This window comes from Phalacrocorax carbo, chromosome 4 (genome assembly GCF_963921805.1).
Source record: "Phalacrocorax carbo chromosome 4, bPhaCar2.1, whole genome shotgun sequence".
In the NCBI taxonomy this organism is placed as follows: domain Eukaryota; kingdom Metazoa; phylum Chordata; class Aves; order Suliformes; family Phalacrocoracidae; genus Phalacrocorax; species Phalacrocorax carbo.
In genome coordinates this window covers 37058170-37083633 of record NC_087516.1, presented here as the reverse complement: position 1 = coordinate 37083633, position 25464 = coordinate 37058170, and the positions used below count along the sequence as shown (strand labels likewise).

Genomic DNA, 25464 nt, shown 5'->3' with positions numbered 1-25464 from the left:
CTGGTGAGAATGAAAACACTACTTGTTTCCTTTTTTAAAATTAACAGCAGTGTTTTTCTCTCTTTTCTACTACATGCACTTGTTTAATCAACCTGAGACACAGTACGTCTCTAGTGCTCAGAGAGCACTGTGGGAATACAACTGGTCTGTCTGTGTGTGCACGTGCCTGACATCCCATGCTCCGGGGCTGGGATCTAGCCTGTTTCCGGTACGATTCAAGCACACAATAATAAAGGAGAAAGAATATGCCTGAAAAAAACAAGTACAGAAGACAAAAGGCTCAATTTTGGTTTGAGTCATCTTTGTACCAACAACAAGGCTACATTGATGCAGAAGGAGCATTAGAGAAAATTAACCCAAAATTAACAGCATAAGGTACCAGAAAGGTACCAGACCATAGAAGTTGCTCACTACAGCCAAAAACTGTTGTGAGGCATTCCAGAGGCGTGCAGGACTGTCCTCTGACTTTTCTCTAGCTGTCACCTATGTTTGTGTTCACACATATGGTCGTTGGGCAAACAGGTGAAATGCCTTTCATTTGTCCTCCAAAACTGGGCAGGAAACAGTTGTTCTAACCAGTCCTTGAGCCACTCTAGGACCAGACAATGTACTAAGCTTTGCAGCTGTGCTGAGTTGCCAACGCTCCGTAGAACGATGCTTTTGGAGGAGTCCAGGGCTCGCAGGTGAGTCCATATAATCATATACACGCGGGGTGACCACAGGCAGACACAAAACACTGAGATGTGGAGGCCTGCCTCCAATGTCTGGTGTCAGGAGCTGACATTCACCCAGCAACACCAGAATATGACTTCTGGGGATCCCTCTGAGCATACGGCATTGCCCCTGCTGGAGCCTGACCTTCCCCAGCTCCTACTCTTAACTGGTATGTGACCAGCTCAACATGGACTAGTCCTTAGTGACTTCACTTGGCAGCTCAGATGGCTGCGGAGGAGGATGGGGCGTTCAAGGCTGTGCTGTTTGCTCTGCTATCTTTGCAAAAGTACAGGCAGTCCTGCTACAGCTACTCAGGCCTAGCTGAGTTCCTGCTGTCCCTGAGGGACAGATCTCAAGCCTGGGCCAAGTCCCAGCTGGCTTTGTTAGAAAGCAAACTGGTTCAGAGAAGAGTGTGAACAAACAGTCTGGCAGCATGGATGATCTCGGCTCGAGTGCAAATTCAAACCTATGTTTGCCAGGGATTCCACTCATCCTTGACATCTAGGGTCTGTATTGGCACCGAGGTCAAGAATCGTGGTATCACAGACTTAAGAGGTCTTGGAGACAGGCCCACCTCATTTCTAGGTGGAAACCCTAGTGTGACAGATCATGCCCTTCACATATTTCAGGCTACATTACCAGATAACCACTTGCAGGACTGATACAACTAATGCCTGGGAACAGGCAGGTAACACTACACCGGTGGTGACCACAGTGCTGTTTCTAAACCTCCTGACATAATTTCTAAACAAACCCTCTGCTCCAAGACACCCGCACCACGGAGTATACAAACTTTCTGCCCTTTTCTTGCTCTGTGTGCAAATACAAAACAGTAGTGGGCTTTTCAGGTCGCCTCCCACTCATCACTGTTCACTCGTGCTCTGTCACTGACTTGTCTTTGTCAATGCATGAGGTAACATTGCATGCGCTAACCTAGAAAACAAAGGAAGAGCACTTCCACTCTAACAATGGATACCAAGCAAAAGTGTTGTGGACTATTTTTTTCAGGCTTAGTTTCCTTAATCACTTAGTTTTGCACCATGGAGGTACTACAAGTTAAATCACTACACAACAATTTATATGAAATAAGACATTACAGTCACTGAAGGAGAGAGTCCTTCCTTAAAATGGGATGTCTTGTAGTTCACTTCATGATGACATGTAGGTGTTAAAAATTGAAAACTTACGCAAACACCAACTTCTAATTCGAGGTGGGGGCGGGGGGGGGAAGGAGGGGTGGGAAATCAATGCAGCCGTCACGGGATGGCCCTTTGGAATTCAAAACTCTCTCCGATGCACTAATTTGTCAAGCACCATCTAGGCAGATCGAAGCCTGGGATATTTTCATAGCAGTTCTATTACTTTTTCAAACAGAATTCTCCAAGTGGTTTTGAATGTAATTCTGGGGTAAGCTTTTGCAACGTAAAGACAGCCTACAGAGCGTCACGAGCAACTACCTGAACCCTTTGCACCAGCAGCCCCGTACCTAGAACCCCTCATGTATTAATATTTCCCGCAAAATGCCACAACCACCCACTTCCTCGCCACCACGCGCCTTCCCATCACACGCCCAGGACATAAAGACACGGGCTGATCCCATGAACCCCGACCTCGGCAAGGGCGGAACGAACCCGCCAGCAGGATGACGAAAAAAACACCACAGAGCAAGGCTTCTGTGCGCGCACTGCCCGGGCGGCGCAGGAGGCGGGCAGCCATGCCCGCGCCGCCCCTCGCCCCCGAGGGAGGGACGAGGCAGCGGGACGCCCGTCACCACCCCCAGCCCCCATCCTCGCGCTGCCGCAGAGCAGCCTGGGGCGGTGGCGGGCGGCAGCGCGCGCCGGTTGTGAGGTCATCCCGCGCGGCCGGAAGGAGCGGCGCGGAGCGGCTCGGGGCGGTTGTTTCCGTTGTGGGGGGTGGCGGGGGGGCCCCGCGCGCGGAGCCGGAGCCGGAGCCGGAGCCGGGGCGGGGTCGGCCATGGCCGCAGCGGCGGGAAAGGCGGCGGAGCCCCTGGGTCGGACGGCGGAGGAGGTGGCGTGGGCGGAGGCGCTGCGCGGGGCCTGCGAGCCCGAGCACCACTGGCGGCACCGCCGGGAGTTCCTGCTGCGCAACGTCGGGGAGCCGCCGGCGGCGGGCAGCGCCCAGCTCCAGCGCCTGGTGTCCCTCTCCATGGTCTGGGCCAACCACGTCTTCCTGGGCTGCCGGTGAGTGCCGGCCGGGGCGGCGGGGCCCGCGGGGCGGGCGGGGGCCGGCTGGCACGGCGCCCCTCTCCCCTCCCTCCCCTCCCCTTGTCCCCCCTTGTCGCCCCTGCAGGTACCCGCCGCAGGTCATGGAGAAGGCGCTGGAAATGGCCGAAGGCATCCAAGTGACCAGCGCGCCCGTCCGCACCACGAGAGATGAACTGGTTGCCAAGGTGAAGAAAAGAGGCATATCAAGTAGCAATGGTTAGCAGATCATAGCTGTGACAATACATAGGAGTCTAGAAAATGCTTGTTTTTCAATGTCCTCCGTTTACCTCGCGCTTAGAAAGTAGTCGAAATAATTTACCTCTAAAACTCCTTGTTAATTGTCTCCCCTCCCTCTGCTATTTTTCCCTTGTATAATACCTGTAAAATAGACATAATGCATAAGTATTCCGTTGGTGATGTAGAGCTCTTGCTTTGAATACCTACAGCTGGTGCCCGTTAAGCTGATTATTTTTTTAATGCGATGAAGGCTCTTCTACTCCAGCTTAAATGTATTATTCTTACTTTGCCTTCAGCACTAGTCAGACACTGTTGCTTTGTGAGAAACTCAATTTCTTAAAGAAACTCTTAAAGTGGTATTTTAAAGATGTGTTTATGATATTAGTAGACAAAATATGTCTTTTTTTTTCTTAGGTCAGATAGTCTACTTAATGTACTTTGGCAATTTTTGGTTTGGACTTCAAGAATGCAAACACATAATTGCCTACAGGTCCCAAACCAAAACCTGAAATCTTGCACCTGAGTGTTTTTAGTTTTTTGTCAAAAAATGCTGAGGTATTCTGAAATAGTAGGCTAATACTTGAAAATGCAGTTCAAGGTGTATTCCTAATATATACCTTTTAAATTCACAGAGGTTATTACTAGAACTTTTGGCAAATAAATAGATTGTCTCTGGATAGATATTTCATAGTGCAGAAGTTAAAGAGGATAATATACTTCACTTCTTTTGCAGAAGGGGTAGAGGAGCCTTCCAAGAAGCGAGCTGTTGAGAAAAGCAAGGATTCTAAGGATGCTGGAAAGGATGTAAAAACGACAAAGGCAGAAGCCCTAAAACAATCAGAGAGTACACTGCCAAAAAAGCAGGAAAAAGATACTAGCAAAGATCCAGAAAGCTCCCAGTCAACTTGCAGTTCAAATCAAGAAATGATCACAGCATCAGACATAGAAGCAGAAGGAAAACCTGCTAATGCCGAAAATACTACTGAGCAAAATCCATCTTCATCTGAAAAAGAGTCAGGAGAGAAGTCTGGTGCAACTCCACCTAAGGAAAGCAAGTCTGAAAATGTGCAGTCTCCTGAAAAGAAAACTACAGTAAGTGCAGTGCCGCCAGCTGCCAAGAGTGCCCCTCAGGCGGAGGTGGTGGCAGCGGCAGTGCCACCAACCACCAAGAGCACCCTGCAGGCAGCAGCGGTGCCAGCGGCAGCGCCACCAGCTGCCAAGAGTGCCCCGCAGGCAGCGGCGGCGCCACCGGCTGCCAAGAGCGCTCCGCAAGCAGCAGCAGTGGCAGCGGCGGTGCCACTGGCTGCCAAGAGTGCCCCACAGGCAGTGGCAGCGGCTGCCAAGAGCAGCCCGCAGGCAGAGGCGGTGGCAGCAGCTGTGCCACCAGCTGCTAGGAGCAGCCCGCAGGCAGAGACGGTGGCAGCAGTGGTGCCACCGACCACCAAGAACACCCCACAAACAAGTGCTACGTTGCTGTCTTCCAAAAACCAAGCGAGTGCCCCAGCATCGGTGTCCAAGAGTGGCACTCAGGCAGGCGCCTCGCTGCTGCTGGCCCCCAAGAGTGGCACTCAGGCAGGCGCCTCACTGCTGCTGGCCCCCAAAAGTGGCGCTCAGGCAGGCACCTCGCTGCTGCTGGCCTCCAAGGGCACTGCTAAGCCAGGCTCCTCGCTTCTGGCCTCCAAGAGCAGTGCCGAGGTGGCTGCCTCATTGCTGGCTGCTCGGAGCGGCGCTCAGCAGGGATCCTCACTGCTGACTTCCAAGAGCAGTGCTCAGGTGGCTGCCTCGCTGCTGGCCACTCGGAGTGGCGCCCAGCAAGGTCCCTCGTCGCTGGCCTCCCGAGGTGGAGCTCAGGCAGGTGCTTCCCTGCTGGCCTCCAAGGGTGGCACACCAGCTGGTTCAGCACAGCTTGCCTCCAAGAGCAGCTCACAGGCAGGTGAGAGCCCTGCTAAGGCTTTGTGCAAGCCGTTAACCAGTGAAGATGCAAAGGAAAGACAACCTTTTTTCAACAGACTATACAAAGCTGTAGCCTGGAAACTGGTTGCTGTCGGAGGCTTCAGTCCTAACGTAAATCACGCAGAACTTCTGAACTCATCTATTCAGTCTGTAAAAGCCACGTTGGATGTTGCATTTGTTCCCCTGAAGGAACTTGCAGACTTGCCTCAAAATAAGAGCTCTCTGGAAAATATAGTTTGTGAACTGAGGTGCAAGTCTGTCTACTTGGGTACTGGTTGCGGTAAAAGTATGGAAAATGCCAAAGCAGTTGCTTCAAGAGAAGCTTTGAAATTATTCCTCAAGAAGAAAGTTATTGTGAAGATATGTAAAAGAAAATACAAAGGTAGTGAAATTGAAGATCTGGTACTTCTGGATGAAGAGTCAAAACCATCGAATTTACCTCCGGCTTTAAGAAATCCTCGTGAGATCTTGTAGGGGAGGATCACTGTTTGTACCGTGTATAGTATTTCAAGACAAGGACTAAAGGTTAATTTTGTACTTCAAAAATGTAGGCTTCCAGATATTTTGTATTTCTTTCTCGGTTTTGCAAGACAATGATAGCCCTTTCACTCGGTAGCAGTTGTATAAAACTTGTTAGAGATGACAAGTGCGCGTTTAAAGGTATGCCTTAACATATAGCACACTAGTGTGCTGTTTTATTTGCAAAATAGTCTACCTAATTCTTCTATTTTTAATTAAACAATTAAGGTACAATTTGCTGTTTAAAACCTGAGAATTTTGTAATTCTTACGATTTGATGGCAGTCTGCTCAATTGTCTACCACGTCTTTTTTAGCCACGTAGAAGTATATATATATAGGGACCATAATACTTGAAATGATTGAAAGTTGTTTAAAAATTTCAGTCAAAAAGCTGAATCATCTGTTTCAGGTGTGTTGCTCATAATGTTCACTGTTGCTCGTGCCAGGAGAGAAAATAGTTGGTTGACTGTTTTTATGGGCTGTCGTAACACTCGCAATATAAACGACACCCTGATCCCGTTGAACGCGATACTAGCAGGTTAGATCCCCTTTAACGCTATACTGACAGGTTATCAATTAGCAGTCATGTTGCAGCTGCTTCAGCCACCAAAACTCTGTAAGCAGATTTAATTTATATTGTGAAATATCATCTACAGTTTTTTCAAATAAACATGGATTTCTACACTTCAGCATATTTTGGCTGCTACTAAAACAATAAAACCTCTGGGATATGCTTTTATAGTACTTTGGTTGTGGCTATTAAATAATCCAGCCATTTCAATAACTTTGCAACACCTTAAGAAGAGCTTTACTTTGAGTGGCTTCGAGGTGTAATCCCGCAAGGATGAGCTGTTTTCTTTGGATGCATAGCTGAAATACTGTAAAACTGCTAGAGCGGACCTAGAGAATATCGATTTCTACTTTTGTAATGCTTACCAAGATAAGCAAAATGAAGACGCCACTGTCTCCTAGAGACAGTGAGCGTGTTGTAAAGCCCTCGCAGTATTTGAGCCCTTCCTTTTCTACGTTTTTACAGGATGGACAGAAAGGTTTGAAGCAAAGAAAGTGGGAGATTACCTTTTATTTTCAATGTTACTGAAATACCTGCACAAACTGCATGTTTTGATATATTGGATAATGACATGTAATTGTAAAAACATGATGTCTTCAGTGCTATTTTGAATTAATCTTGTCCGATTACAGTAGTTAGCATCATTTAATGGAGACCTTACACTTGACTGACAGATCCGTTGATCGAGTGCTACAGGAGTGAGTAGGAATTCCTGGGATCTCAGTAGTATGTATGTCTGCTAAAAGACTTCAAGTTCTATTGTGATTTTGGGGACTAAACCACAATGGCGTTGTTACACTGTACCCTACGTGATTTTTGAACAGCGGTGGCTGTCCGGTCCGTAGCACCTGGAGCCTGCAAGGCGCTCACACTTCCCAACGGCCGGTTGAGAACTTCCTCCGTCTGACCCCTGTGCGTCTGTGCCCTCGGTCGCCCTTTGCTCTGGTTAGGTTTCTCAGGAGTTCCCCCTCGGTGTTTCTGGAGCACCGCCCAACGTTCTTACGCAGTGTAAGAGTCGCTGTGTGCCGCTTCTAGCGCAGAGCGAGTTCCGTGCCGTGTTTAGGAGTTGTGGTGTTCCTGCCAGGAGGCATGAGATCTGTTTCAAAGCCTCACCCTGCTCAGGTGGAGACACAGAATGACTGCTTTTGCTGGGCGGGAATCGCGTCCTGTGCCCTCTGAAGTACCACTGTTCTGGCCGCTCCTCTGGGCATCTCCAGCTCTCTGGTTGAGAATCGCAGCGTGCGTGTTAACAATGTGAAATTCCTGTGTTTCCTGTCTGCAAAAGCCAAGCTCACAGTATTTACTGACCTCAAGGGGGTGTGAGGGTAACTGTGCTGAAAGGCTGAGGTGCTAGATGCCTTTTTTTAAAGTCCTGACTTAAGCTTACTTTTTTTAGAATTTTTGAATGTTACTCCTCTTTGATGTTTGGTTGTGATTCATTAAAGGATGAGTCCGTAGCTACTCTTAATAGAAACTAAAAGTTGAAGTGTGTTATTTTTGTTTCACATTCTGTGTGGAAAGCAGCTCAACAAGCAGATCCCAATGTACGAGGAAATAAGCATTAAGTATTTGGATGAGAATTGACATTTAATTAACCCTGAAGGAAGAAAGAAAGAATTTCAAAGAACTGGCCGCGGTAAGAAGTGTTTGTGCAGTCCCGTCAGTTCTAAAGCCTCTGGGTTGCCTTCTGGGTGCTGCCCTGGTCTCTGGCAATGGGGATGCCGGTCTCGCCTGACCCTGCTAGAACTAACGCGCTAACGCTGTAGGGGGGCAAAGTTGTCTCGGGAGGGACAAATGGAACGAGCAACCGAAAGAAAAACCGCCCCTGGGATTTCCGCGGGAGTACAGGAAACTGCAGCCGTTAGAAAGACTCCTGTTTCCTCTGGGGGCTGCTAGAACGGCTCCCGTGCGCACGGCTGGCTCCCCGGGGCAGCCGGTCGCTGCGAGCGGGTTACACGGGGCTCCCGGTCCAGGCTCGGTTTCCCGGCTTGCGGCGGACGGAGCGGGGAAGCCGCCGGCCGCAAGGCGACGCTGGAGCCTCTCGCCGGCGGGGGTCCGCCGCTGGCCCCGCGCAGGCGCCGTCGGGGGGGCGTGGCTCCTAGCCAGCCGCCCGCCTCGGGGGGCGGAGCCGCGCCCCTTTATTTGCGTAATGCCTTCCCGGGGCGGCGCCGCGGCGGCGGACCCTAAGTGGGGCAGGTATTGCGGCCACCCGAGTGCGTGGCGCTCCGGCGGGGGCGGCCTCCCTGCCTGTGCACTCCCTGCGGAGACCGGCGGAAAGGGAAACGGGGCGGCGAACGTCCTCGCCCTACCTTCGGGGTCGCCCCGGCTGCCGCCTCATATAAGGCGGCGGGTGCAGCAAGAAAAGGCCGGGATGCCCTGAAGACCTGCTGGCTAGGCCACGCACGGAGGACGCTTGTTCCTCATGGGCCACGCGCCCGCCTAGGGGAAAGTCCCCGGACCGCCGGCAGAGAGTGCCGGGCGCCGCCGGCGCCCCCGCCCGCCCCGCCCCGGGCAGCCACCGCCGAGACGCCTCCGGGCCGAGCGGCCGGGCGCGGGGCGGGCTCTCGTCACGGCCACAGGAACGCAGGTAGTGCGCAGGCGCACCAACAGAACGGGGCTCACTCTCAGGACATCCGCTTTTGCCGCTGCCGGCGGCGGGACGTTCCTGTCCCTGCCCGAAGAAGGTTTCCCTCCTTCCCTCCTCCAGGAAAAGCAAGAGGCCGGTGGAATTGATTCGTCGCGTTCCTTTGCACCACGCAGAAGTTACACATGGGACGCAGGAGGGCCCGGTGCGTGTCCAGGTGACAGCGCGGAAGCCGATGTAGCGCGGAGCACAGACATCGCTGCGCAGGGCTGTGAGGGCAGGGCGTGCTCCCGCTCTCCCCGGGCTCGCCTCCAGAGGAGGCCGGCACCTGCCACCCGTGAGTGGCACCAGTGCTATCTGCACGCTCCAGGCAGATTCTCATGCTTACGCACCCCAATACTACGCAAGATGCTGCTGCCTGTGGCACTCACGCACGCACATACGTACTAGCCGCACTAATAAACTGAATTCATTTCATAGGCAGTGCCATTCTTGCTTCTAGTGTATCAAGCAAACAACAGGTCACCGTGCTCAACTCCATGGAAGTGAGCCCTACAATCACGTCTGGGTATGAAACACAACAGGAGAGCGCTGGCAGAGGTCCCCAAAATAACACCAAGTTCAGGCATCTCAGGCCCAGTGTGATTAGTGCTCACCTTACCCAAAGGGCACCCACGCAGCCCAGAGCCAACACTTCCTTCTGGTTCATGCTTGCTTGGTATTTCTGAAGCTCTGGTGGTGAGCCCAGGCCAGCTGAACGAGCAGCGCCTTTCTTTTTGCCTGAGCTACAGGCACATGGCCCACGCACAGGCACAGTACAGTCTGCAAACCCTGCAGGTTTCCAACATCTGCCACTCCTCTTCCAGCAGCATCCTCGCGCTGACATCTTTTCAGCCATGTCAGACCTCAGCACTAGGCAGAGGTGACCAGGGTGCAGCACAGGGAGTAGCTCTGAGCAGAAGTAGCTCTGACAGCTCCAACTGCTTCACACAGAGCTTTGAAAGGGTAAAGGCTCGAGCTGTCATTTTGCTTGCTGTCTTAGCCACTTGAGCATCTTTCTTTCCTCCCATAATTTTTCACATGATCAACTATATGTACGTGGGAAAAAAGAGATTTCAAACTAAAATGCTATCAACCCATCCCAGAAGAAAGAACTAAACTAGGGCACAGCTCCATGAAGTTCTCTGGTTGAGAGACTGTAATGAAATCCCAGTGTCCCAGTTTCACATCTGCTAAGAAGGACGTATCTAAGGCTGTATGAAACTAACGTTTCATGAGCTGTCATCCCTCTCTAGTGCAGGTAGCACCTGCAGTACAGTCTGAAGGCTGCAGACAAGCGTGTGTAGACAAGCTGAAGCTTGTGCAGCGGCTGACATGGGTTTGCTTTTCCTCTTCTGGCCCTAAAGATGCACTACAGCACTTTAACAATTTGGGCTGGTTTTCTCTGTGTTGGACAAAATTCTCCCACCTGTAGTTTATGGTGAATGTTGGTTTTCAAATTTGTTAACAGGAGAGAACACATCAAAAATCAAATTCATCTTGGCTATAGATGGCAATAAGCTGACATGGCATGGTCTAGTGGTCCAAAGACTTGGGGGGAAAAAGCACACATTGATTGTTTTGATGCTCACTGTCTCTCTTGCTAGGCCGATCTATCCCCCTGCTTTATAAGATGCAAACTGCAGAGAAAATAACAGCAATATCTGCTTCATAGCCTAGTTTTTAAGCTTCCCTTTCAGCTAAAAAATGTGCGTTTTTGCCATGTTCTGCATAGCGTATAATATGCCACACTGTTTTGTCTATTTAACAATTAACTTGTATTTGTGTGCCTTCTGGAAGGTTCTGTTAGTTGCCACTGCCACAGCAAAGGTATTGCCATTAGCTAGGTTATGTGTTTTTAAGAAAATATTGCCATTTATGCTCATTACTCCTGCACCACCCCCCATTTTAAATCTGCTGTCAGGAAGTATCAATTTTTAGGCTGTGATTAATTCCACTTCCCTGCCTTGCCTGCATTTAAAACCTCTGCGATTTCACTGAACGCCTGTGATTACAGGAAGAGAGTTACTGCACGTGGTGGAGCGAGGATACTTGCCCACGTCAAGCTGGCCTGCGCGGCGTATTACCAGCGCTGGCATGTGACTATTCAGACATACGGCTGGCCTGTTGTAAGTGACAGCAGAGGTTTCCTTCGGCATTGAAGACACACTCACAAGCCAGCGTTCAGAAATAGGGGGTTTATGTTCATACCTAGTAATAGTTTCAAATATGTTGCAGGCTAATATGAAAACGGCACATGATAATTTCTGAGCACAACTGCCTGTTGCTAAGGCAATGGAAGATTGGGTTCCACTGGTTACCAATTAGTTAGGTATTTTCTTCCTCTGGTGGCATTCCTGCAACTAAAAATGCATCATTCAGCTCTGACGTTGAGCCTACAGCCCTTTAAAGTTTGAGCTGTCACTGATGGTCACATAACATTAATTGTCAGGCACAAGCGAGCTGCGGAACAATGTGCTTTAAACACCACTCTCAGAGATGAATCACATTGGGCAAAAGATACTTTGTCACTAGGAACAAAGCCGATCTAAGCAATGTTTGCCCGATTTTCCAAATCCTCTGGTGGTTTATGTTTTAACCACAGTCTATATTCAGTCAGATGCTGCCCATAGTTTGACAATAGCCTTCCACCCCAAATCCTTCCTTAGTTTGGAGCAAATGTCACGTTTCTGTTTATTATTTCAGGGAAGAGGATGGGTGAGAAGCTAGGGATCTATTAATCTTGTTTAACCAATAATTTTTCTTGCAATTACAACTGACTAATAAAGCAAACGTAAACTCTGTCAGTTCTTGGGAAAAAAAGTGTACTTCAGTCACATATTAGCAGTATAGAATAATACTAATTTTTTGTAACTTGAAGTAAGTGGTGGCACTGAAAAAATTGCACAAGAGCAGCACCCCTAAGAAACACATAATGCAGGTGACTTGCTGCTACAGAGTTATTTTGAAGATATTAAATTACTCCCTGGTGCTATTTGCAGTGACTTTTCAGTTGTAGTAGAGACTAATCATTTGTACCAGGTTTGGATAAACAGATTCCAAAGAGGAAAAAAAAAAAAGAAACAAACCACACTAGGAGGGAAATGTAATGAGGCTTTCTCCTGTTCGGTGTGGAGTTTTAATGACGCAAGCCAAAACTCTCTTCAAGTTTTCAGGGGAACTCTGAAATTCATAAATGGTAACTATAGGCATGTAATTACCCCATTTCCACATACGGAATGGAATTCATTTCACTAACATCTGTGACAACAGACCTGCACTCCCCTTACAGTCATTTTTAGGGCAAGACATTTTATAGACATTTTTAGGGCAAGACCTATTTACACTAAGATTCTCTCTCATTTGACATATTTGGATGGATGACTCCCACCTTTATTTCCTGAGGTGGAAAGGAAAATTAACATCCCGATACAAGAGAGGATTATGAATGTCTAAAACCATCAACTACTGAAACTTCCTGCAGGTGCGCTGCCTTCCCTCATTGCACAACCTTGATTACAAAGGTGTGATTGTGTATGTTTGTTTCTCGCAAGAGGAAGAAGAAAGAATGTGCTTTTCACATGACCTGTGGTGAGTAGCAGAGTCACAGTCACGCAGGACGCACGTTAGCGTGTAGCTCAGGTAAGAGCACATAAAATATCCTTTGTTTATTGTGCGCAAAAAGGGCTCAGTTCTTTTCCATTAAAGTCACCTGGATTCTTCCACTTGAATGGAAGAGGATCAAGCTTCAGGGCTCAGGTAAGATGATAAGGACGGTTGCTGCATATTTGCATAAGATAACTTGTTACCACTCCTCACCTGGCTTCCCTAAACACCATCTGCACACTTCCTGTGTTCTTTGGCTTGGTGATTGGCTCTGAGCCAGAAAGCAAATCAACCGAGTGTTTACGCTTTAAAACACTAGGTGAGGAAGACAAGTCACTGTCTGAAAGCTGTTTCCTGGAGAGGAAAACGGGGACTTGTTACTTCAGCCACGAGCGGAGTGATCCGTGTTGTAAATGACAGGGAATGATCCATGTGGCTCTGGCCATCACAGCAGCCTGATGCTGCCCCTCAGCTGGTTAGCAGTGTCCCCCTCCTCTAAGGAGCTGCAGCGCCTACACCAGCCAGCATGCTGCACAGCACCTGGGAGAAGCTGGTGTTGTCCAGCTCCTGCTGACTTCCAGAGGGTGTTCTGAATGGAGCGGATACTTTTGAAAAGGAGCAGTGTGGTTCTGCTCAAAACAAAGCAACAATATGTCAGTGCGCTCTGATGGAAGCAGTGATGTCATATAAAAGTGACTTGCTTAACATCTCCTGTCTTGGGCCTATCAACTCCTCAAAACACCTTTGGGTACAGACACAGGAGTAGAGTATGGAAGCTGAATGGGAAGAACTGCAAAAGCAGATAGTTATTACAAAACAAAGCATGAAGTAAACTTAGTTTGCACGCTTTACTCCATTTTTCACTCTGCCTGAGGTGAAATAAACAGAACCCATCAGTTTGAAGAAAAAATATGAGCTGAATATTGCAGCTGCCCTCTTCCTCATGTTAAAACAATCCAAGTGATCACTAATTTGGGCTCAGGAAGAAATTTTCTTTTAAAGCATGTTGGCAGAAAATGTGGAACTTCTCTAGTTTTTGAACAGATGTTTGCATTTGGATAAGGAAGAACACAGATCTCCTGATCAGTGCAGGATGTTTGTTATTTGGTGCTAGAGAGCTCTTTGATACAGCTGAGGATGAGGCTAGCTGGGAAAAAAACCACATGCCAATGTTTTCAGGAAATGTACTGGTCTAGTTTGTCACCTGACTGAAATGACCTGGTGATAGCCCATGTCTTATTTTTAGGCATCCTACACTTGTGTAAATGAAAGAAAAAAAATAGTAATGGTTGTTTCCATATGATTTGTGTTCCACCAGATAAATCAAGCCTAATATTTAAGGAAAATCAAAAGTGATTACATCTTCCATTACAGGGAAGTATCTTTTTTGGACGACCTGATGTAAGAGATGTTTTCAAGAATAGCTTACCCGGACAAACACGCTACTACCTGTGTAGCCCTGGCAAGGATAGCCTCTCCCTGGAATATCACCTATATGTGGGTCAGCTATGGCAGTCCTAGATGACCTTTCTATGGCTCATAGCTTTCTTCAGCTGGCTTTTTAAAAAGCCCATCTGGCTTGTACTAATTCTTTCTTTTCTTTGCGTTTCTTTTCTTGGTATCTTGGAAAATTCTTCAACCTCTTCATCCCATGAAAACCAGAGATGCATACATGCCAAGAAATATATATCAAAAATCCATTCTGTTCCATTAGCTTAGAAGAAGCACCCTGTTATCATCCTTTGAGCATTTCCACTAAATGCCAAGTAGGTCTTTCAAATAGAGAGGCCCTTATGGACTTGTCCTCAACAATAATGCTGCTTTTCATTGTTTTTCCACAGGTGGAAACTTTTCCTGGGTTATTGTTGTGATTTGACCTCAGCCAGCAACTAAGCACCACATGGCCCCTCATTCACTCACCCTGCAGTGGGGTGGGGGAGAGTATCGGAAGGGTAAAAGTAAGAAAGCTCGTGGGTTACGATAAAGACAGTTTAATAAGTAAAGCAAAAGCTGCACATGCCAGCAAAGCAAAACAAGGAATTCCTTCACTACTTCCCATGGGCAGGCAGGTCTTCAGCCATCTCCAGGAAAGCAGGGCTCCATCACACCTAATAGTTACTTGGGAGGACAAATGATCACTCTGAACGTTCCCACTTCCTTCTTTGTCCCCCAGCCTTATATGCTGAGCATGACATCATATGGTATGGAATATCCCTCTGGTCAGTTGGGGTCAGCTGTCCCAGCTGTGCCCCCTCCCAGCTTCTTGTGCACCCCCAACCCCCTCGCTGGTGGGGTGGGGTGAGGAGCAGAAAAGGCCTTGGCTCTGTGTAAGCGCTGCTCAGCAGTAACGAAAACATCCCTGTGTTATCAACAGTTTCCAGCACAAATCCAAAAAATAGCCCCATACCAGCTACTGTGAAGAAAATTAACTCTATCCCAGCCAAAACCAGCACAGCTATCACACAGAATCACAGAATCACAGAATGGCAGGGGTTGGGAGGGACCTCTGGAGATCATCTTGTCCAACCCCCCCTGCTTGAGCAGGCACACCTAGAGCAGGGGGCACAGGAACGCGTCCAGGCAGGTTTTGAATGTCTCCAGGGAAGGAGACTCCACAACCTCCCTGGGCAGCCTGTTCCACCGCTCTGTCACCCTCACAGTAAGGAAGTTTTTTCTCCTATTGAGGTGGAACTTTGTATGTTCCAACTTGTGCCCATCGCCCCTTGTCCTGTTGCTGGGCACTAATGAAAAGAGCCTAGTCCCACCATCCTGACACCCACCCTTTAGATATTTATAGGTATTGATGAAATCCCACCTCAGCCTTCTCTTCTCGAGGCTAAGCAAACCCAGGTCTCTCAGCCTTTCCTTGTATGGGAGATGCTCCAATCCCCTGATCATCTTCGTAGCTCTCTGCTGCACTTGCTCAAGCAGTTCCCTGTCCCTCTTAAACTGGGGGGCCCAAAACTGGACCCAGCACTCCAAATGTGGCCTCACTAGAGCAGAGTAGAGGGGGAGGATAACCTCTCTCGCCCTGCTGGCCACACTCCTTTTAATGCAGCCCAGAATATTGTTGGCCTTCTTGGCCACAAGGGCACATTGTTGGCTCATGGTCAGCTTGCTGTCCACCAGCACTCCCAGGTCCTTCTCAACAGCCGCCTTCCAGTAGGTCAGCCCCCAGCCTGTACTGGTGTACTATCAATGGAAAGCTGAAAAAAATTGAATGAACTTGTGTATTATTAGGTGAAACAGGACAGGAATCAGCTATAATTTGAGGATGTAAGATCAGGATTACAAAGAAGAGAGGCACAACTGCAAACGGGAAAAATAGGAGTTGGATTAAATATCTGGAAATATTTTATCACAGTAAAATCCATAATATAATGAAATAATCTTTCACAAGAAGGGGACTCTTAAAAACTATACTGGGAAATTATAAAGAAACAAAACTGTTGGGATCTATTCTCCGTGAAAAGTGGGGGTAGTTTAGAGACATATAAATAAATCTAAATAAATTGACTATATGACTTCTGTGTATTATTTACTCTCGGAAGACAACCACTGAGGCAGGTTTTATGCAATACACCCTAACAACACATCCCCGACACCACTGTGAAGGTCAACCTCAAATTGATAAATCTCCACTTAGTGGAGAGGGTTAGCGGAAACATCAGTCTGCCTGTCCATCTCTACAAAGAGCAGCGTTTTGCTCTACCATGCCTCCTCTTATCTCCAGATTATCCTCACAGTCATCGAAAGAAGAGACATAGCTGGGTCACATAGGCTACCAACCTGCAAACTTGAGTCCAGTGCATCAAAATTCTCCTGTGCTTGCTCCTAGCCATTTTGAGGCATGATCAAACCACAGAATTGAGACTGGCTATTCTTGCTTTCCTCCCTCCTGAGCTTCCTAGGGACATCTGGTCTAACATTACTGCTGCATTCTTAAGACTACTCAAAATTTAAATCTTTATTTAAGTGTTAGAAACCAGCAGACAACATTTAAATTCAGGAAACATTAGCTGATCTCTGTGGTACCTTAGATGCTGCTTCCCCCCTGGTCACAAACAGCAAGTTTTAAAAACAGAAACCACCTGTAACAAACGTTATGAATTATTCTAAAAAGACTTCCTTGGCTATTTCTTTACCAACAATGCATACATAGTTTTTTGTCAGGAAAAAAGCGATGCCAAAATGTTATTTCTAAATTAATATTTAATTGTAATTGACATTTAATTTTAAATAACATGTCAATGTTTAATGAACATTTTTGCTTTATTTTTCTGCTCTGTAAGGGAAATCTCTAGTTCTCAGCTTTGTTTCTTCATGCAAGGGCAGAACGATACAGCCATTCAAACTTACTACAAGCAGAAACACAACACCTCAAAACTGCCAACATCTTTCTAAAGAATATTGTATCACTTATATTAATCCAGGTCCTTTTGCACTGGTATGCAAGTAGTGCTTTTTGCCTGTACAGCAAGCATTATCTGTTAATATTAAATGAAAGAGTTCAGTCGATGGGGCTTTGGTTACTCAGAAGTGACAGCAATGAACACCACACAATAAAGTTTCAGCAGTTTACTGCTGATGGAAGTGAAGGTAACTAAGTTATTTTTACTTTCTAAATCTGCACAAAAATTAGACAAGTAGCATAAAATGATCTGAGGCTTAGCTTCATTAATCTGAGCCACAATACACAAAAAAGAAGCAGCTGTTTTTACTGGCATTACGGATTTTAAGTTGAAGGTGTCCTCTTAAGAAGATGAGCACACTGAGCTTCAGACTTCCTGTTTTTTTGGCCGGAGTGACATCAGCGTAAGAAAGAATGTTTTGAAAGTACTGCCTACAACTTTGTTTTCATTCATCTTTATGAACTTTCCAATGCATTGCTGACTCGGCCAAAATCATCCGTCTACAGCTACAATTACTCAACATCGTAGACGTATGAAAATCACTGTCACGTAGGATACCAGCTTAGCAGCTGCATTAGTTGAAAGTTAAGAATGTGTTTAAATACTTTTGTGAACTGGGATCTTAAGAAAATAATACTTGCAGCCTGCTACCATGTGAGATGCTGATCTGTGCCTGGTCAGATAAAGTCCGCAAGGTTCAACACGCTACTTTTGTCATAGGAATAGCCATGGAGCCATTTGGCACAGATCATGTATTCACAGAATTGTAGGGAAAAAAGTAGGCTGGAAGGGACCCTCTGGAGGCCACCAAAGCAGAGCCAGCTTCAGAGCCAGATCAGGTTGTGCCTGATCGAGTTAGACTCATCCAGGCCTCATCCAGTTAGGCTCCAAAAATAGCCAAGGATGGACACTACACAACCTCTCTGCGCAACCTGTGCTGCTGCTTAACCGCTACTCTAGATCATGCCATCCTGAAATGTTATCTACAGGATGAGTGTGGGTACTCTTTTAGTGCTAGCCACTTACCTAAAGGTAGGAATGTAAGACAGAAGGGCTTTTTGGGGGTTGGATATATATTTTTTTTTCATTTTACCCTTGAATTCAATAATCTATGATGGTTTTTTTTCTAAGTTTGCCAGATGTCATATTTCCCCCCACTTTTTTTCCAGATTCCTGAAATATAAATGCAATATAATGCAAAATGTCTCCTCAGGATGTTTCAAGACTCTACATGATTTTTTTTACCCGATGCTTACCCATCATTATTCATGTAGAAAAGTTCAGAAAAATGCCTGAAAAAGAGGTGGGCATGAAGTCTCAGCCTTTTAGTAATTCCATCTGCTTTATGTCATTCTCCCAGTAGGAAGAATTGTATAGCTAAAATGTGTATTTCTACTTTTGTTTACTACTATATTTGTTGTGGCCAACATTTGACACAAATTCTGCCACAGCCTTGGGGAAGCCAGGACACTCAGTCAAAATTGGGAAATTCGTTGGCAGGCAAGTGTGTTTCAAAAGGCTAAACTTCTCTGACGCCTTATTCAAAACTCTCTGAAATGATTCCTTGGGATAGAAGGCCACTCAGCTTCCCTAAGTATTAGTTTATCCCAACTAATTTTGCTCTTCTTTAAAGCCAAATAAGGTAGCTCTTCTTATGGGCAAGAACAGCCTAACTGCTGCTATAAGAATATAGTTGAAGGATATGAATTAAGTAGATGCCTCACCCTATCAACTGCTACAGTGAGAAAAGCTTGACTATGCAGCACACTCTTGTGTACCAGACAGGAACTTGCCTCCCCTGCACATAGGCCGTCACTCTGCTATCGGTACAAACCTCACCTCGTGATGAAAACTGCTCTTCGGCAATAAATTGTTGTAGATATAGTTCACAACAACATTGGGAGAGAAACACGCGAGCCATTTGCAAACAATTTAATGTGCATATACGTTTTATTGCAACGAAACTCACAGTCCACTCCTGTCAGACACAATGTCTTTGGAAAGGTGGGTTTTGAGAGATTTAGTGCCATCAGTGCTTGCAGATTATTTTGCATGCCAAAATATTCCAAGAAAGGAGAGGACGGTGCAAAGGGTAAGGTTTCCGCATCAAATGCAAAACTTCTGCACTCTTCTGCTTGCTCAGAAGTATTTTGTATTACCTCCCGGAAACGCGGAAAGGTCCAGGACTATGACTGAAGATACGGTGCAGTTTCACGGCCTGCACAGGGAACAAGCGCAACCCGCGACAGCCCCAACACACCCTCGAGATGAACTCCGCAGGGCCTCCGGGGACGGGATACGTTTTGGGAAGAGCGAATAACCACGGGTGGCCTGACCGGAGAAAGGCGTTCATCAGCGCTAATAAGCACGCCCCAGGAAGGCGAGCGGAGGGGCGCCTGAGGGACCCCCGGGGATCTCCCCCCAGAGACACCCGCGGCCCCGGGCCGCCTCACAGCACCGCTCCCCGCCTTGTCAGCATCCCTGCGGCCGCAGAAGCTGACTGGAAACTGGAGGTAACGGGGGGCTACTCACACCCGGTGGTCGTTTCTGCTCCCTCTACCTTCGCCTCACACAGGCCCAGCCGGGCCGCGCCCGCAGCAGGGGGCTCACGCCGGCTCCTGCTGCCCCCGGGAAGGCGGCGGGGCTGGAGGACGCGGCGGGCCGCCCGGTAAGGCTGGGCGCCGAGATGGCGGGGGGAGGCGCCCCGCCGTTGGGGGAGCTTCCATTCCGCCCCGCCCGGCGCGCGTGGCGCCTTAGCGCCCCCCACAACTGCCGCACGCTCACACCCACGCGCGGGCGCCGCCGGGGCACCGGGAGGGGCGGGCCGGTCGGTGACAGCCAACTCGCTGCGCGCGCCGTCGGGCTGCGCAGAGTCGGTAGTTCCCCCCCTACCCCGCGCTACCCCATCGACGGGGACCACCACACCGCCTGGGCGCGGAAACGGCGGAGGCGGGCGCCTTTAAGAGAAGCTCCCCCTCCGCGCTGGCTCCCACCCCTTGCCGCGCGGCGGGCCAGTAGGAACGGCTGAAAGGGGAAGGCGGGAGAATGCGAACGCCTCGCGGCGCCGCCAGCCGCGCCTTATAAGGGCAGGGCCTCGCGCATGCGCGCAGCCCAGCGGGCAGGGGCGGGGGCTCCGAGTGGGTTTTGCTCCGGCGGCGGCGGCGGGAAGGGGCGCGGGACCCCGCGGAGGGGCAGCCCGAACCGAAGCGGCCCGGCTCAGCACTTACTCCTACGGCGCCTCAGCCCGGCCCCCGCAGCTCGGCCCCCGGCGGGCGGAGGGGCGGCGGCGGCAGGAGGAGGAGGAGGAGGAGGGATCGGTGCGGGGCCGCCGCGGAGGACCCCGCGCCCGGTGCGGGCGGCGCGGCGGCGGATGTGCTGCTGGCGGGGGGGGATGATGCTGGCGGGGCCGCAGCTGGTTGCGGGGCCGGCGGCGCCGGGCGGGGAGCGGGCCCGGCTGCTCTCGCTGTACGTGCAGGACTACCTGGAGTGCGTGGAGTCGCTGCCGCTGGACATCCAGCGCAACGCCTCGCTGCTGCGGGAGATGGACACGCAGTGCCAAGGTGGGCGCCGCCGCGGGACGCGGCCTCCGCCACAGGGCACCGGGCGGCGGGGGGGGCGGGGGACGCCCGCCCTCCCGCCGCACATGCGCCCGGCGCGGAGGGGCCGGGGCCGGAGCCGGGGCGGGCCCGGCGGGGGGGGTGGGTTGGGGGGTGGGCGGCCGGGTTGGACTGGGCTGGGCCCCTCGCTGAGGCCTGCGGGGGGGCTGAACCCGCGGCGGTGCCGGTGGCCCCCGGTCCTTCCCGGGGGAAGGAGGGAGGGTGGCGGCGGCGGCCCCGCCTCGGGGGCGGTGGGAGCCGGTGATGCCTCGCTGCCCGCAGCTAGGCCCTGGCTCCCAGCTCCGCCGTTCGGGGCCGCTCCCGCACCGCCTCCCCTCCGCCGCCGGGCGGCCCGGCCGATCGAACCGGCGGCGGCGCTGCTGGTGACGGGGCGGGGGGCTCGGTTTTACAGCCGTGCCCGCGCCCCACGGCGGACGGCGGCTCGGCAAACCGCTGGCCCGAGGGGCAGCACACGGCGGGGCTGCCCAAAGCGCCGGCAATGGCGGGGTCGGCGGGGCGGGAAGTTACCCTGAACTTCAAACGCGGGGCTTCCGCCGAGGTGCGGGTTAAATGCCAATTAAATCCATTGCGCCTCGCGCTCTGGGGCTACGCGGCCGCGGCATCTTTCACCTCTGACTGCGGCCGGATCACGCGGGGGGACCGGCTCCTGGAGAGCATTCCCGCTGGAGCCGTGCTGCGGCGCACGGGTGGGAAGGACCCGCGGGGGGGGGGGGGAGGGTTGGTCCCGCGGAGCAGGAACTAGAGCCGCATCTCCCCTCCTAGTGGGAGGCTTGCTTCGCTATGGGCGGGGGGACAGGACCGTTGAGGCCTTTCAGACGTTAAATGCAAACGGATCTTTTCAATTATCTTTCTAATTACCCGGGAAGATACATAACAACAGCCTTTTGTAAGTTTTCTGTGTTTTAGGGTCTAAAGGGCATAGACACGTCTACAGCATTTTGAATTCTTAGTCGAGGCTGCACTGCCTAGCAGCCTCTTTACCTGGTCTGTGGTGACCACGGGTCTAGGTCTCTCTTGATTAGATTCAGTTTTTTATTTAGGCTGTATCTCCTAAATGTGTTCCTCCAGTCACGAATACAATACTGGGCCAAAGCGGAGGTTTGTTGCCGTTTTTTCCGAAGTCAAGAAAAAACCCAACCCCCCTAAAAATTTAATAAAAATATTTTTGGCCCAAGCCTGAAGATGTAAAAGCAGTGCTGTATAATTTCAGCTAATTTAAAAGGTAGTGATAGTTCATGTAGGAGGCACAAAGCCACTCCTGTACTTGGAAAACTGAAGTCCTTTTAGCTTCTGTTAGCTCCACCAAATTTAAATCAGATTATCTGTAATGAGCGCTTGGCCTTCGTTTGTGTTGTTTGTTTAGGTTTGGGGTTTTTTTTAACGGGTTTCAGAGCTATTTAGCTTGGTATATGGATGCCTTCTCTAACCTTAGGGGCTGACAAGGAGTTTGGTTAACTTGTATCTCTGTCAACCCAAAAGTTCTCTTTTTTAATGGATGGTGACCCGTTTAAAGTGTGCAGCATATCTGCACGGGCTGCATCCAGGGAATAATCAGCATAGGGTGAATGTTGTTCTCTGTCACCGTGTGAAAAAGCCAACAGTTATTGCTTGTGGGTGGTTCTGGGCAAGGCATTCCCGATATGGGAAATCTGTGTAACTACACCTACGCTTCCTTCCGCCCCCCAAAAAGAAAAAAAGGAAAAAAAAAAAAAAGGCTGGGTGGGATATAATGTGGCTGCAGAATATTGTGCTTTGGTTGTGCCTTTCTAGTTCAACAGTCTACAAAGTACCTTACTCTAGGCTTTTCAGGAGCTGAGAGTAAGACTTCCCCCACCCCTAGTCAGGGCAACAGGCAAGTGATGCAACTGAAGATGCAGGGAAACGAAGCTTCTGTTTCTAATGGTAGCTGGAATGCTAGTATTGAGGAAAAAATAGGTTGAGTGAGTTATTGGACAGGCAGAGTAGTGATTTTTATCTTCCTCTAGTGAAAGTCTGGAACAGAACAAAATGCTGTTGGCTCCTGTTATACAGGTTTCAGAATTTATAGTAAAAAGTGTCCGTTCACGCTTTAAGCTGCTGTTTCAAGATGTCAGCAGGAAAAAAAATCACTGTGAACAATGTTGAGATAATATCTATGGCTTCTCTTTAGCACAAGCTTGAATCATTTCACAGCTGCACAATGCAGACAAATTCTTTAAAAATGAAAACCAGTTTGTGAAACGCAGGTCTTTAGGAAGAGATTGTACTGCATATCCTCTCACTTCAGAAGTAAATAGGATCATTCATAAATTCCATTGCCTGTTCAAATAAAATCCTTAAGTTGTTTCTGAAGGAACCAGTACTGTATCTAACACTGCGTTAGGCTTCGCTGTCAGGTCTGATATCTCTTTCCTTCTGCGCTAGCAATCTCTGTCTTTTATGCATAGATCTAGTGTAACTTTTGGTCTGGAAAACACTGTTTTAAAATCCAGCAATACAGAACAAGAGAGTACAGACTATGACTGGCTAATAAGACACTTGTTAACCTTGTATTTGGGTTCATTAAACTTGCTTCTAAGAACTAAATTTTACAAAAGATTTGCACAATTCATCCAGTTACTTTGCATGGCTTGCAAGAAGAAAAGCTAACAAGTCAAATGGAGCCACTGATTACTAGTTGCATAAAATACCCTGTGATGCACTAAACAGTAGATCACCTATTCTAAAAAGTTCAGCATCAATTTTAAAATGCAACTTGCTGTAATTTGTCTTGGTAATAGGAAAAGCATTTTGAGGGGTTTAAGTTGATTTAAATCCTGATTGTAAATTTGCTGTTGTGTAGCTTCAGTTGTCATAATCCTTTTATAACTATGTCTACTTGAAAGTGTAGCACCAAACCTTTAGATGAAGAAGGGGAGGGCAGAGGACCTGGATATCCTGATTCTGGAGTGTTACATATCATGATACATAACAAATATATGAATTCTAAGTTTCTCTATGGTACAATAAGCTACTGCTCTGGTTTGTAGGCCATGATTTTGGAACTGCTGTGGTAAGGACTCTCAATAGAAATTAATGCTGGACTATCCACACTTCAGCAGCTATGGTCCCCTTTCTTTGGTGATCCCTTTTTTTTTTTAATGGCTAAAATAAGCTTGTTTTTTCTTAGAACTTGAGCATCTTTCCTTGCAACAGATTGTGATCTTAAACACTGATTCGATGATCACATGCAATTTGAATAAAATATCTGATCTAGCCCACTAGGGTATACTATAATTAAAATTTGTACTATTTCTCATCAGTTAGAAATGTATTTCTATATTTTCTTGAGCATGTTCCATCTTGTGTAATTATTCCTATTATCTTTATTTTATAGAAGCATTAAAAGAAATAGATGATGTCTATGAAAAATACAAGTCAGAAAATGATCCTGTTCAGAAGAAACGCTTGCAGCAGCATCTTAAGCGTGCACTAATCAACAGCCAAGAACTTGGAGATGAAAAAATTCAAATAGTTACTCAGATGCTAGAACTGGTAGAGAATAGAGCCCGGCAAATGGAAACACACTCTCAGTGTTTTCAAGATCTGTCTGAGAACGAAAAGCCTCTAGAAAAGGCAAAGATGGAGTCCTGCCAGCCAGAGAGATCTTCACGTAGACCTCGCCGCCAGCGAACCAGTGAAAGCCGTGATCTGTGCCATATAGCGAATGGTATTGATGACTGCGATGACCAGCCACCTAAGGAAAAAAGGTCTAAATCTTCTAAGAAGAAAAAACGCTCCAAAGCCAAACAAGAGAGAGAGGTTTCTCCTGTAGAATTTGCAATTGATCCCAATGAACCGACTTACTGCTTATGCAACCAAGTGTCTTACGGCGAAATGATAGGATGTGATAATGAACAATGTCCTATTGAGTGGTTCCACTTTTCATGTGTTGGACTTACCTACAAACCAAAGGGGAAATGGTATTGCCCCAAGTGCAGAGGAGACAATGAGAAAACGATGGACAAATGTACTGACAAATCAAAAAAAGATAGAAGATCGAGGTAGTGAAAGCAATTCATGTTTTAAAGAGTTGCTCCTTTTATATTAAAATGTTTAATTTCCAGAGAACGCTGTTTTAGGAAATGCATAAGACTATGCAATAATTTTTAATCTATAATATTAATGGAGTATTAAAAGCTGTTATACCTTCTGTGATCTTTAACTTTCTGCACTGAATAACCAAATAATTGAAACAGGGTGGCTTCAGACCTTCACAGAAGACATTACAAGCATATGGCGCTTGGTTTCGATTTAACCCCATTAGTATTTTAAAGAACCTTGTGAATCTTGAAATAATGGTAGTGGGAAAGATACTGAAGAACCTTTCATGTTATGGGAAAGGTGTGGAAAGGCCTCACATAATTGCTAGAATCTTAACAACTGAATTTGTTCTTTATCCCAGGTCTTAAGTTCTCAGTTTTTGTGTTAACATCACACATTTGGAATTAGGGTTTTGGAATTCAGCTGTAACTGTAAGTCTTCCGAGCTAAAAGCAGACCTCTTCAGTGACTTTCGTATGACCAGTATGTTATTTCAAGGAAGAAAATACCACTAACTTAAGCTTTTTTTTTTTTGGTCAATATTAAACTCTTGTCTTTGTGACTTTACACTTGGGAGTCAGTTTTTGGGTATGACAGAATTATGGTGTATACACAGCTTTGGATATTCTTAGTAGGTTTTATTGGGGTTCTGCTGAGCATCCTGATGTGGTCTTTATTGTTTAAGATGGTCTCTCTAATGCCAAAACTCTTTCCTTGATCGTTCATGTTTTGCTACTGCCTATATAGATCAAGGATCCCTTGAGAGGAGGGCATATTGACATCTTGGGGAACTGAATTTGCAAATGTGATTAAATCTTTGTCAGAATCAATCTCCAGAGAGCTGACACATGACTGGTATTCTGTGGGATGTAAACTTTGCTTTTCCTTAAGTGATATTTATGTACATGTGTGGCCCCACCTGGTT

General features: G+C 48.1%; 2 protein-coding genes across 2 annotated transcripts; both read left to right on the top strand.

Moving 5' to 3' along the window:
- Positions 1 to 2317: 2317 nt before the first annotated feature.
- Positions 2318 to 7700, top strand: CDKN2AIP (CDKN2A interacting protein). Its single transcript, XM_064449648.1, has 3 exons — positions 2318 to 2915; positions 3025 to 3155; positions 3910 to 7700. Exons 1-3 carry the CDS (start codon positions 2689 to 2691, stop codon positions 5601 to 5603), a joined length of 2052 nt encoding a protein of 683 aa, XP_064305718.1. The 5' UTR covers positions 2318 to 2688; the 3' UTR covers positions 5604 to 7700.
- A 12246-nt stretch (positions 7701 to 19946) lies between these two features.
- Positions 19947 to 25106, top strand: ING2 (inhibitor of growth family member 2). Its single transcript, XM_064449651.1, has 2 exons — positions 19947 to 20421; positions 23834 to 25106. Exons 1-2 carry the CDS (start codon positions 19962 to 19964, stop codon positions 24502 to 24504), a joined length of 1131 nt encoding a protein of 376 aa, XP_064305721.1. The 5' UTR covers positions 19947 to 19961; the 3' UTR covers positions 24505 to 25106.
- The last annotated feature ends 358 nt before the right edge of the window (positions 25107 to 25464 follow it).

Coding starts and splice junctions, on each gene's coding strand:
- CDKN2AIP (XM_064449648.1), top strand. CDS start 2,689: ATGGCCGCAGCGGCGGGAAAGGCGGCGGAGCCCCTGGGTCGGACGGCG. Junction 2,916..3,024: donor CACGTCTTCCTGGGCTGCCG/GTGAGTGCCGGC, acceptor TCGCCCCTGCAG/GTACCCGCCGCAGGTCATGG. Junction 3,156..3,909: donor AGGCATATCAAGTAGCAATG/GTTAGCAGATCA, acceptor CTTCTTTTGCAG/AAGGGGTAGAGGAGCCTTCC.
- ING2 (XM_064449651.1), top strand. CDS start 19,962: ATGCGCGCAGCCCAGCGGGCAGGGGCGGGGGCTCCGAGTGGGTTTTGC. Junction 20,422..23,833: donor GATGGACACGCAGTGCCAAG/GTGGGCGCCGCC, acceptor TTTATTTTATAG/AAGCATTAAAAGAAATAGAT.